General features: G+C 44.5%; 1 protein-coding gene across 2 annotated transcripts in view; it reads left to right on the top strand.

Annotated features, from left to right (window-relative positions):
- DOCK1 (dedicator of cytokinesis 1) overlaps positions 1 to 13,973 on the top strand; it is a 544,856-nt gene that overhangs the window by 346,412 nt on the left and 184,471 nt on the right. For both annotated transcript variants that reach the window (XM_012505804.2, XM_003280960.2), the window contains exon 29: positions 2,828 to 2,922. In XM_012505804.2, coding sequence (XP_012361258.1) covers positions 2,828 to 2,922 — 95 coding nt within the window. The remainder of the gene's footprint in view (positions 1 to 2,827; positions 2,923 to 13,973) is intronic.

The following is a 13,973-nucleotide window of genomic DNA, read 5'->3' as shown; positions in this document are numbered from 1 at the left end:
CATGCTGACCCACTACTGGTGATGCTGAATTTGACTGCTGGGTTAAAAGCTGGTAACTTCCAGATCCCTCCATTGTGAAAATATGTACCTCTTCCTACCTTTGCAATTATCAGATAATCTTTGGATGAAACTTTGAATCCACAAAAATGTGGACATGTCCTATTTCCCTAACAATCCTTCATCGGATGGGTTGAAAATCTATGGCTGGTCCTTGTCCATAATGGTTACTCCTTTGGCTGAGCAGAATGGAAATTTCCTAAGAGTCAAGATGCTTTGTCTTTAGTCAGAGCATTGGGAAGCCATTGGGGAAATGAGTTCATTGTGTTGTCTGGAAAGCATTGATGCCTTGATGAGATTTATCATTTGAAAAGTGAAGCATGGCGACAAGAAAGGACAAGGATGGACCTAAGTCAATGGGTTTGGAGTCCCCTGTGGCAGTCCAGGTGCGAGAGGATGGCTGTTTTATTCAAGTGGGTGGGGACAGGGATGGAAAGGTGCAGACAGAGGTATGACATGATTTTGCCTCTGAAATAGATAGATGGCTATTGTTAGAGCAGCCTGCTTATTGTATAAGACATCTTGTGAATAGTCAAACTAAAACATGCAGCCGGGCACAGTGGCTTACGCCTGTAATCCCAACACTTTGGGAGGCCGAGGCAGGAGGATTCCTTGAGCCCAGGAGTTCAAGACCAGCCTGGGAAATATAGCAAGATGCCATCTCTACTAAAAATAAAAAAATCTAGCCAGGCATGGTGGTGCACACCTGTGGTCCCAGGATACTCAGAATACTGAAACGGGAGGATCACTTGGGTCCCAGGGTTGAAGCTGCAGTGAACTAAGATCATGCCACTGTACTTCAGCCTGGGTGAGGGAGTGAAATAAATAAATAAAATAAATAGAAACTAAAACAAAAAATGCAACAGGAATAAATCCTCATTGAATGATGAAATTTTCACAAAATATCCCTTGTTGACTTGGAGACCCTAGTGGAACAGTCCGGTAAGCCTCATCAGCTGCTCGAGACAAACACAGTTTGTTAGGGGCCACCGCCATGGCTAGTGAATTATGCAGAAAACAAGGAAGCCTTGCAGAACCTCATCTCCCACTAGATGCAGCATTTTGTTTGATCAGCAAAGTACCAAAATTTAACAGCTGAGCCATACTAATGAAGTATGGGACTGTGTCTCTTAGAAAAGAAAGAGAATTGGGAAAATATGCTTCTCTTCCAGAATAATAAAAACGAGAGGCTGTAGCTCAATTATTAGGCTTTGAGAAGTAATCATCAAGAAAGCCAGCAATTTCATGCAAATAGAGATGTGACTGAATTACGGTACTCAGCCTACAAAATATGCAGCCTGGTCGTTAAAATGGGAAACTCTTGACAAAGTGAGGAAACTCAGTAGTGAAATATGAATTTCAATAATTAAACTGGAAAAGAAGCCATTTGTTGTGTCGGAAGGGAGGACTGGGATGGTCCTGCTCCTGAGATCAGGTGGACACAGTGCCCACGTACAGAGTTTGGAGGACATCTGGACTGACTTTTCCAATTTGATTTTGTCCAGGTCACTAATGTCTCCTAGACTGGAGGCATCTGCTCTAATAGAGTGATCAGGATCACTCGTTTTATTTATGGTGGGGGCGCACCAAATTCCTCACCCTGCAAACTTCACCTGCCAGAACCTGACTTTGCCATTAGAGTTGGAGAGAAAGTATCTTAAGTTTGAACATTAGCTTGTTATTGTCATCAAATTTAACTTGTGCCTCTTTGCAGGAGCTGCTTATTTAGAACTTCATACTGGGAATTGCTTTCTTGGCTGCTTAAATTCTCTTCACCACCTTAGCCTTCACAGCCATTGCACCTAATTATGATTCAGGAGATTAAAGAAATGAGAAATATCCACTCATTTAGCAATCCCTGACCATGGCCTCATTTTTCTAAGACAGTTCTAGGTTGCCTTTTCCTTTCCTACCTTGGGTGTTGAGTGAGCTTGGGGCTACCAGGGATGTGTGCTTTTCGGGATAGCCACTTGTTTCGTTCGGGTTAGCTCAGAGCACCTGTCAAGCTCTCGAAAGCAGGAAATCTTCTAATTCTGATAGACACATAATGGAGCCCCTAGGAACTGGCTACCCGTTCCTAATGTCAGGCACATTCCGTGGAAGCAGGGTAGAGCAGCTGGGTGTGTACCGAACCCTGCTTCTTTTCAGTTGCCCTGCGAAGTACAGAGCATCATCTAAGACATCAGAAGCATAACTCGGTAGCTTTTGGGGATGTAGCTGCCATCTAGGAGAGTTTGGCAACACGGCCACACACTCAAATGGTTTACTGCATGCCAAATCTGTGCAGATGGTCAGGAGTACCAATTGGAGCCTTTCGTTTTGAAATTCCATAAGAGAAAGGAACAGACAGTAGTATCCCGTATTCAACCTGATGTGTCCTGTTCATCATGAAAAATTGATTTAGAGCAAACATAAGAAAAAGCTGTAACCTGCAAGCCTTGTTTGTAAAAATCATGTTTTCCTAGAAGCAGAAAGGGTTTGAATGCCTATTCCCAACCTTTGGGGATTTACTCTTTAACTATTAAAGAGACATGCTCAGGGACTGTTTTAGAATATATTTTTGAAGAAGCCATCTCAGACAGGAGGTGCTCGAGTAAACAGAAAGACAGGTCTCATTCACAGCTCCTGTGAAATATATCTTCATTGCTTTTCAGGATGTTTTCATTCAGCCTTTAAAATGGGGTCTTTTATAATCTAATCATTGACGGGGGGTTATCATTTTTACCTTTTTCTTGGTGGGCCATTTCAGTGTTTTGTTTTTTTATTTCAGGATTTCCTAATGGAAACATTCATCATGTTTAAGAACCTCATTGGAAAGAACGTTTACCCCTTCGACTGGGTGATCATGAACATGGTGCAAAATAAGTAAGTGTGGGGAGAACGGCTCTCACCTTTTCTGTGGCTCCCAATTCATGTCTGCTAGGAACAGTGGTGTTGCCTGGAGACCAAGCTGGCTTCAATAAAATGTTCTGCAAACGCTGTTCCTAATTCTGTGATGCAAACAGTTCTAGTGAGACATGAACTCTGAGTTTGTGGTGACTTCTTTATGACAACACAGGGCTCTGGCTCTAGGAACTTGAGCTCCATCCCCCGGAGAAAAACAGCCGGAACCTGGATCTCCCATAGCTGTCGTCATGGGCACAGGGGTTCTGCTCGGCGTCGCTCTGCGCTCTCATGTTACCCACATATTTTTATCAGCCCTAGCCACCGTCAGCTCCATGCAAGAGGCTTTTGCAAAGTGTTGACATTTCACATATTTCAGTTTTTTTAATCATGAGCATTTTCTTCATACTCATTAAATATTGAACTTGTGCCTTGTTTATCATCTCCAGCGAGGGCTGTTGGTTAATTTTCTAGCACACTGGGTTTTATCATTTCTGTAAGCACTAACAATGACCATAGAATTCTCAATCACATGGGATTTTTAAAAAGAACTTTCTGTTCATCTCTGTTTTTCTTTCTCATTGCAATTTTTATGGAGATAATTGTGGGTTCACGTGCAGTTGTAGGAAGTCATAGAGATCTTGTGTATAAGGGAGTCGATGATGCAATTCACTGATCTTACTCAGATTTCCTCAGTTTAATTTGTATTCATTAGTGTTTGTATTGAGTTGTGTACAGTTTCACCACATGCATATACTGTGGACTCCACCACCACAGTGAAGCCACTGAGTGTTTCCATCACCACAAATGATCCTCTTGTTGCCCGATTATAGCCACATATACCTCCTCCCCACTCCACCATCCGTAAGCTCTCTCAACCACTCATTCGTTCTTCATTTGTGTAATTGCTTCATTTCAAAAATGTTACATAAGAGTAATCATACAGTATATAAGCTTTCAGCACTGGCTGTTTTCACTTTGCTTAATTCACTGGAGATCCATTTAGGTTGTTGCCTGTATCAATAGCTTATTGCTTTTTATTGCTGAGTAGTATCCCGTGGTACGCCTGGACCAAGTGTGATGAACCATTTTCCTGTTGGAGGACGTCTGGGCTATCCCCAGTTTGTGGCTCTTATGAATAAAGCTGCCACCAGCCTTCGTGCATCAGTTTTTGGGTGAACATGAGTTCATTTCGGTGGCATAAATGCCTTCCTGGACAAATGCTGGGTTGTCGGGTAATTGCACATTTCGTGACATAGGAAACTGCCAATCTATGGCTGTACCATTTTACATTCCCACGAGCCGTGTAAGTGATTCGGTTTGTCTGCATCCAGCCTTTGCTGTTGACACTGTTTTTTATTTTAGCCATGCTGATAGGTGTGTAGTGTATCTCCCTAGGATGTTAAATTGAGTTTTCTGTGATGGCTTTGCCTCTCTTTAATGCCTGTTGTCCTTCCCTTTGACAAATCCAAAGCAGCACGACCTTTCCTTTGGCCTCCTCTGGGCTTTTCTGCTTTCTGGGGCAGCAGAGACAGATTGGCCTTGTGTACCACAGCTGCAGGAGTCCTGCAAACCTCCCTGAGGGATAAGCATGAGGGAGGGAGTGATGTTCACCTCGCGTCAGATGTTACTGAGCTGGAAGTCTCCTTCCACACATCAAAGACGGCATTTGAGAGTAGATGGTGAGGAAGCCCCAGAGACCCTGGCATTGCCGTAGCCTTAGCTCTGGCCCAGGGAGCAGAGTGGGGGTCCTGGCCTCTGCTCCTCCTCACCCTTCCACCTGCTGGGTGACTTTAAATTATTCCTGTGGCCATCTCTCAGCTTCCAAGTCATCATCTAGAAAATGATAGACTTAATAGAAAGCACTGGTCTTTTCCCTTTTTCTCTGTTAGGATGAACTTTTGTGATTGACAGTCTAGATTTCCTCTGAAGAGCTCTAGAGCGTTATGTTTTTAATGGCTGTATTTTGCACATAGCGAAAACAAGTGAACACATCAGCAACAATAATCAAAAACCCCGCTGTCCTGGAGCCATAGATCTCATGACGTCATTGGCCAGGAACAGAGGCGCAGCTGAGCAGGTGCCTGAGCACAGGGTGTGGAGGCGGCCCGTGTGGATGCTGTTCTCCGCCTCTTGACTCCTCCATGTGTAGACCTGACCTTCTGGGTCTCCCAGCAGAGCAGCATGTCCTGGCTCTCAGGCTGTGGATTCCATGGCCCTGGGTGAGCACTGCTCCGACAAAGGTCAGGCGGGATGGGCTCCCTGAAGTTGCATTCATGTCGCTCCTACTCCGAGGGTCTCCCGTTTAGGAGGGCGTAGTCAAAATTTTATGATTTTTTTTTTTTTTTTTATAATTGAGAGGCTGTTTTCAGTTGGAACATCATAGCCGCATCATTCTCTCTTCCTACTTCACTGTCTTCCTCCTGCCGCTACGTAAGGGTTGCTGCAGCACTGGCCGTGATGCAAAGCCACACAGTAAGTGGTCTGGGGCTCAACCCTGCGAGTGCTGTCGTTCTGGTTTCCTTCTCCAGAGACCCTGTCCAGCTTCTCCTGGGATATTCTGTTGTTTCTGGGGTGAGCAGGTGGCTTGATCCACATTCCTTGGAATCATGAATTTGCTGCAAACCAGTGGCAACCTTCCCTGGCCAGCACCTCTACTCACTAGAGCCCCTGCACAGGGCACAGCGCCTGACAGAGGTACCCGCGCTGCAGCAGCAGGTTGGTACAGTGGCATTTTGGAGCAAAGCCTTAGAAACCGGTTTCAAAGCGTCTTAGAAACCAGGAAGAGAGTCTTTTGTTTTGAGGACAGGGAAACTCTGGGGAGAAGCCACAGTGCTCAGTGTCCTCTCAGCAGTTGATTAGAGGAGACTTCTGAGGATAAAGTCTACCTTGGTGATAATAAAGTCTACCTTGTTCTCTTGTTCATCGTGTACACAGACTGCAGCTGGAAAGATGTCTTGACAAGGGAAGCAGCCTGAATGTAAAATCTCTACAGTTTATTTTCTGTTTTACATAAAATGTTATCCTGAACCTTCTAATCAAGGATTCTAGTACTCTGAGGCCAGGTCGTTGAGCAAACAGTGTTTCCTCCATGGGAGCTTCCTGCAGAGAAGTGATGTGTGCCTGTGGATGTGCCCGTGCTCATCTGTGTGTGTACCTGCATGTGTGTGCATGTGGGTGTGTGTATACCTGTGCTCATCTGTGTGTGTACCTGCATGTGTGTGCATGTGGGTGTGTGTGTACCCGTGCTCATCTGTGTGTGTGCATGTGGGTGTGTGTGTACCTGTGCTCATCTGTGTGTGTACTTGCATGTGTGTGCTTGTGGGTGTGTGTGTACCCGTGCTCATCTGTGTGTGTGCATGTGGGTGTGTGTGTGTACCCGTGCTCATCTGTGTGTGTACCTGCATGTGTGTGTATGTGGCTGTATGTGTGTGTACCTGTGTGCTGAGGTGTTGGTTTCAAGTAAAGACACTTTTATTTGCAGAGATTCTGACTCTCAGAAGCTCAAACAAACCCATATTCCTATCCAAGTTGACACATTCAGCAGAAACAAGTTCCCAAGCCCACACAGCACAAAAGTCAGCCACCGAGGAGGCATTTTAGGTCCTGATTGGAGTTGGTCACTGATAACTGTAACTTTTATTCCCACATCCTTCTGCCCCCAAATGCTGCCCTTTGTGTTGAATAAACAACATGAATGTTTAGAAGCTGGATCAGGTGGGTTTTTGAAGAAGGTTATTGCCTCCATGTGGTAAGATACTTGAAACTGTCTGGAGATAGCTGGTTGGAAGACCCTTAAGTATTCTTTGACACCTTTGCTTCAATACCAGCTTCCAAATGAAGGGTTTGCATCACTTTCCCTGTACATACCCATTCTTTGTGAGGCATTGCACGTTTGCATTCTGGAGCTGAGAGTGAGCTAACATTGAGCATGCCTCCCAGCACCAGGCACTGCTGTGGGGATGTCACATGCCATCACGTCCTTCATACCCTCAGCAGCCCTCTGGGACAGCTGCTGTGTTTAGGCCCACTTTACACATGGGAAAATTGAGGCATGGAGGTTGGGTCACTTGCCAAAAGACGCAGAGCTGGGCGGTGTTGGTGCCAAAATTTAAATCCAGAGCATACACCCTAGAGCCGTGCCTGAGCCACCCAGCTACCCTGCCTCTTGGTCTTAAGTAGGTCTCCTATTTCCCAAGAGAGTGTTAGGCATTTTTGTTTTGTTTTTATTTGAGTGTCCATAAAACATAACAACTTTTCCACAAGGTTTACTGCTTACGTGAGTGAATTTTGAGCTTGGAATTCATTACATTGCTACTTACTTTCTTCACCTTTAGAAGTGTATGCACCATTTATTAATGTGCTTCATAAGAGTGAATCTTACTGTGCAGTCTGGAAAAATCTCTTCTCCCTAGTATTGTCATAAAGTAATCCCCTTATGGAAATTACAGATACCATATTCTATGTCTTTATCTACCTGCCATATGTGTGTATATGTAGATTGCCTCTTACTAGATTCATATTTTATATGTTGCCAGACTTCCCTGCTCCCTCCACCCCTTAACAAGTACCAGAGACTTCCTTGCCTCCGCTGGAAGAGCAGTGGTTCCAGAAGCTTCTGGAGTCTGTATTTCAGTTTTAAAGGCACAGTTGGACATGTAGTTTTACCACCTACGGCTTAGAAATGGACAAAATCAGCCTCTGTGGTCTCTTATATATTTGTGTGCTTGTTTGTCTTTGTCTCTGTGAACGTACCTTTCCTCGATACACGGGGCTTGTAAAATGTAATTAAAGACAACGTCTATTAGTTTTGGTGATATAACTTGTAAATCAAGAATCAAAATTACAGGATTTAGTGACTATCCCAAAGGACGGTGTTCACTTGGTTATGTTCAAGATGGGAACTGATTGGCGATGGCCTGACATTATAGCTGTGCTCTAGGATATGAGAGTACCAGATGGCAAGACGACATTCAAGATGAGCACAGCACAGAAAGAGTAGAAGTGTGCTTGTGTGCTAGCACCCGGAAGTGCTTTGTAATCTTCCCAGAGGGGAGCAGCTGCTAAGTTTTCATTGAAGCTCTCAGGTTCTGTTGGAAGCACAGACTTTTCCCTTTTGGCACCTACATGCTGGTATCCATCCTGCAACTCTTATTAGCTGACTTTCTCAGATTCACGCTTTGTGTGTACAGCATAGTCTAATGGCCAGCAATCATACCATGTCATAGAGTTCTCCTTGGTTGTTAATGAGAATGTGACCACTTGCTTGAATTTTTGTGTCTCTTCTAGTCTTAGGGTTTGCCTTTGTGCTCCAGTAGGGTGCTTGAGTTTACGTACTGATAACCCCTATTCGAATTTTAAGTGATAGGAATGACCTGGTAGGAAGCGAGTCTGCCAGGTAAACCGAATCCCTTTGTCACCGTGAAGAAACTGTTTCTTATTAACTGCTTTACTTTTGCTTGAGAAAGGCATTTCTACAACATGTGGTGGGTGAGAGAGAGGCCAGTACTGAATGTAATTTTCCCTATTTTTGGAATTAGACTTTCTTGTTCATATTGACTACATAGCGTGTAACAAAACCTTATCCACAATTGTCAGCTACTCAGACTTTTAACAGAATTTTTAAAAATTCAACTGCTCCCGCTCACAACTTCCCTAGTCCTCCCTGCCTACTGTACCCTCTGCTCTCAGGATAATAAAGACATGAAGCCAGCATTTGCATGTCCTCAGAGCTAGTGTAGTTTGCAACTGTGATTATCAATTGCTTCCAGGCATCCCTCTCTGTTGGCGTAGGTTTTGTGTTTGAGACTTCCTGTTCTTTTTCAGGCTAGGCAGGGACCTACCGGAAATAATGATTAGTGTTTTGAAGCCCACACACTTTCATAGAGGACTTGGTATGTCTTGCAAGTAAAGGTTCATAGAACATGAATATAAAATAGAATATGTAAAATTGTAGAGAAAACGATGCTTTCTAGAAGTCGAAATACTCAAAGCTGACTGCGAGATAAAACATAAAGGCAAATAAGACGGTTGCCGGGTTCTCACTGGAGGGTGAAAATAATGATCCTTGCCATTTATCAGGGGAAGCTGGCAGTTTACAATGTAGATTTTTTTTTTTTTTTTTCCGAGACAGGGTCTCACTCTGTTGTCCAGGCTGGAGTGCAGTGGCAGGATCATGGCTCACTGCAGCCTTTAACTACTGGGTTCAAGCAATCCTCCCAGCTGAACTTCCCAGGTAGCTGGGACTACAGGCACATAACCACCGTGCCCAGCTAATTTTTTGTGGGTTTTTTTGGAGAGATGGGGTTTCGCCATATGGCCCAGGCTGGTATTGAACTTCTGGGCTCAAGTGATCCACCCGCCTTGTCCTCCCAAAGTGCTGGGATTACAGGCATGAGCCACAACACCCGGCCATGCTGTAGATCTTTATATAGGAGACACTGATCAAGAGAAGATCATAGGGAAGGAATCAGTTGAGAATTCACAATCCTGCCCATAGAAAACAGAAGAGATTATTCTTTCAGTTAGGAAATGCATAAGATGTTACCAGTCAGCATGTTGGTTATAACAGTGATTGGTTATAATTGGACTTGTCTGAAAGACTAGCTCATCAAATGAAGGGGATTTAGCTGACCTGATACATTCAGTGGTGTCTAGTCGTTGACCATTTCAACATTAGAGATTGTCAGTCAAAAACTATTGTTTGGTTTGGTTCTGTCTACAATCAATTAATCTTATACTTGTCCTTTCAAACTTTGAAATTTCATCCCTATTTGGAGTTTGTGAGATCACATTGCTATTTATTTCCAGTGTCTGTGTGTTACACATTAAAAAAACAAATCACGGCCATATGGAGACCATCCCAAACAGATTAGGATGATGCTTGCAGTCTGCAAAGGGTGGAGCATTTTGATCTCTTGACCGCATTTTGACGACCACCTTGGCTCATTTCTCTGTGACTTCTCCTCGTCTCCGCATGATTCATCCTTCTTTCAGCCAGGAAATGTTTTTCTCAATCCACTGACGTAGCGTATTACGTTTTCACCAGCCTGCCATATACGATGTCTATGGACACCTCATAATCACATGCAGCTCCTTTCATGAGGAAAATCGTCCATGCTTATTTCTGTAATGTAACAGTTTCTCCCTTTTGAAATATAATGCATTTCCTCACCATAAGTATTATCTACTGGATGTATCAGAGTCCAGGATGGCAAGCTCTCCACTATTTCTGCCAAAATTAATTTGGCTTATAGTCAGGACAGGAAAGGGCCTTAAGCCCTAGAAAGGGATTCCACCTTGGAGATGTCAGTTCCTTAAGGATAAGTCGTGTTGGTGCTCAGAAGGCAAATGTGCAGGGTAAGCTGTTTGCAGGTACTTTGCCATTTGCTTTCGTTGCCATGAAGGAATTTTAGCCATTGGCTGCACTGAGCTGAGGGCTTGGATCAGAGAAAAGGCACCACTTGCCTTAGGATGGGAGAGAGGGAAAAATTAGTGCCCACGTGCAGGGGACCTGCCCCCAGGACCATGGTACCAGTGGCAGCCTGTGGATGACCGAGTCGGGAGGACTGCGTGTTTTCTTTCCTGTTCTACCTCTGTCCAGAGAAGCACCTCTGCATCCCAATTAAGGGTGCATAGTTGAATATTCGTTGTGCAGGTTGAAATCACGGTTATAAAGCATTTGGGGCTTGAGAAACTCTTGGATTATTACTTCTTAACATCTTTTTTCCTTTCTTTGAAGCCTGGATTTTAGTTGATGTTGTGACTTCTCATTTAATTTATTTTTAAATTTATTGGCTTACTATTGAGGTTTTGCACATCCAATGGCTTGATGATTTTAGGCACACTTTAGAATTATTTTTTTCCTTTGAAACAGTATACAGCAGTTGTTGACAGAAACACTGTCAAACCACAACTAGCTAAGTACCAAAACACACACACAAATATACAGACTATACTGACTATACATTTTGCTTTGCACCCAGAGATGTTTCATGCATAAAATAGAGAGGACACTTGGCTTTGGTCCTCATAACATGAAGTGCCTCCTCTGGCATTAAGTGCCAGTGGGATGTGGCATTAACACCAGCCAGGTGCTCACGATGAGATGTGCATGGTCTCTGAGAATTTGGGCTGAAAAAAATAGCAATTCAAAGTCAGTATAGTGAAAACATTCTGGAATGAAAATTTCCCTAGAGTTCTCCATACCTGCATTTTACTACAGCGCATGCACTTAATAATATTGCTCTTTGAGCCTTCTTCCTCTCCAAGAAAACTGGCCTAACCTGAGACATTTCACAGCCCAGAGTCCCCAGTTTGCAGGCACCAGGGCCACAGTTCTGCTTCCTAGGTTGGTTAACTTGGGCCGTCCCTGAGTGCATTTCTGGCAAGTCACCCAGGGAAACACAGGAGACTTTTCTGGGTGCTGTGTTGGCCATTGTGATGCATCAGGATTTCAAGACAGATACTGACTTGGATCCAGTAATGATGCTCTGGATCCTCCAGCAGGAAAAGGACCCCAGTGGGGCTACATTGCTATGTCTATCATTTTAGTTTTATCTCCAGAGGTTGCTTTTAGAGGGGACACAGGGACGTTGGCAGTTCTCTCTCAGCAGCTTTTGGGCCTAGATATGTTGCAGATGGTGTATCAGAGCTCACCGCACCTTGGGATGGAAACTGACCTACGACTAAATGCTACCTGTTCGAGTTCTGTTCATTCTTAAGGCATAGCCATAAATTATTTCAGACACTTTCCATAACAGTTATTCTATTTCATGTCTGCTTTTGCTCTTTGCTTAATAACTAAAACAAATAATTTCCAGAGTTTTACCTGGTTGTTTATAACCAGTGTATTGCACATAGCCTAGATATTTTAAACTGTGTCGTCTCATTCAGATTGCCTGTTTTAAATTTTAATTCAGAGATGAAAAATCAACCTACTCTCAAAGGAGTGGCAGTGATGAAGAGCTCTCAGCAGGACTCTTACTTAGGGAAGCTCGCTTTAAAGGAAAGTTTGAAAAGGGCAAAGTCTATTTAAGAATTCTCAGAGACCATGCGCACCTTGTCGGGAGTGCCTGGCTGGTACTGATGCCGCATCCCGCTGGCACTTAATGCCGGAGGAGGCACTTCACATTACGAGGACCGAAGCCAAGTGCCCTCTCTATTTTATGCATGAAACATCTCTCCGCACAAAGCAAAATGGAGGAAATACACTTTATTATGATCCTCCTCCCGGTCCTCTCATGCTAAGTTTTAACCTCCTGTGCTACTGGGACTCGGAAGAAGGTCTGTGCAGTATGGGACCCTCTGGTATGATGCTTTTATGTCTAGAACAGGAGGAGGAGGCAGCCAAGTGAACTGAGTCCTCACAGGCTTGCCGGGCAGTGTCTTCCGTGTCTTTTTGGTAGTTCTCAATGAAGGACGGTTGTTTCCCCTAGAGGAAAATCGACAATGTCCAGACACATTGTTATTGTCACAACTTGGGGAGAGAGGGCTGCTGGCATTCAGTGGGTAGAAACCAGGGATACTGCTAAACATCTTTTCATGCACGAGATAGCCCCCTGCTGCAAAGAGTCATTTCATCCAAAATGTCACTAGTGTCTCCATGTGATAGAGGAAAAAAACAGAGTCTCAGTGATGCTAAGTAACCGTTAGAAATACATAGAAATATATGTGCAGTGGCTCATGCCTGTAATCCCAGCACTTTGCGAGGCCGAGGGAGTTCGAGACCAACCTGACCAATATGGTGAAACCCTGTCTCTACTGAAAATACAAAAAAAATTAGCCAGGCATGGTGGCGTGTGCCTGTAGCCCCAGCTACTCAGGAGGCTGAGACAGGACAATTGCTTGAACCCAGGAGGCGGAGGTTGCAGTGAGCTGAGATCGCGCCACTGCACTCCAGCCTGGGTGACAGACCGAGACTCCGCCTGAAAGAAGGAAGGAAGGAAGGAAGGAAGGAAGGAAGGAAGGAAGGAAGGTAGGAAGGAAAGAAAGAAAGGTGATTTATTGCAGTGACTCTCTTCTTTTTGTTTCCCCATTTCTCAGCCACCCTTCTCTGCCATGTGACCTCAGCCAAACCAGTGCCCTCTAGAACAAATGATAGCAGCTAGCTGCTGAAGATAGGACTGGCCTTCACTTATTAGGGGGGTGTCCGAGAATTGGAGGTGGTTTCCCCAAGTCGCTCTGCCAGGGGCTCCAGTGTCTTTGCAGGAGACTTTTGTGGGCCTTGGTTTGGGGTGGTGTTTGGGAGCAAGATGGCATTGGAATCACAGTGACATGAATGTACCTGCCAGGGCTGCCTTCAGTCCCGCCTGGCACGTGGGACACGCATTGGAAATATTAGCAAGAGCCTCTTCTCAGGATGCTTGGGCTGCCAGCCTCTACACCCCGATTCTGCCGAGCCTGGGGTGAAAGACTAGCCACATGCCTTTCCTCTCTACCTCTCCCAGCCAGAGGCCACCTTCAGTACAAGGGTTGGGAGCTGAGCCCTGGAATCAGTTTGTCAGGTCAAATCCATGCTCCACCACTTGTGAGCTTTGTAAATTTAGTGTTGGGCAGATGTACCCCGTGCTGTAGTTTCTTCACCCGTAAATTGGAGACAGAAGTCAAGCCTCGCTGGAGTGTTTTGGGGGAATAAATGAGAAAGTGCATGTCGGGTGCTTTGTTCATTGCCTGACCTCCAGTGACCTTGCAACAAGCGGTGTCTGTGGCCACCTCCATTTTTATGAAGATGACATGATAGTATGTCATTGTCCCTCTGAATCTGAGAATTGAGCCCACAGGTAAGGGTGTGAAGCACAGACATTGCCTTGGAGATTCAGAGCACTTTGTACATTTATTGAGAAATTACATTATAAAGAAATAAAATTCTTTGCTTTCATAGATTCATTCTCTTCTTGTGAGGATATTTGTATATATTCAAATTACAGTTTTCTTTGATTTATAGGTAATTAAGTCAACCCATTTTGCTTGCTGTTTTCCTAGAAGCAGATTTGAATTGCTTTATGTGACACGGCTGACACGCTGTCAAGCAT

Source organism: Nomascus leucogenys, chromosome 3 (genome assembly GCF_006542625.1).
Source record: "Nomascus leucogenys isolate Asia chromosome 3, Asia_NLE_v1, whole genome shotgun sequence".
Lineage (NCBI taxonomy): Eukaryota > Metazoa > Chordata > Mammalia > Primates > Hylobatidae > Nomascus > Nomascus leucogenys.
Note: the sequence above shows the minus strand (reverse complement) of the source record. Positions and strands in the feature narration are given on the sequence as shown.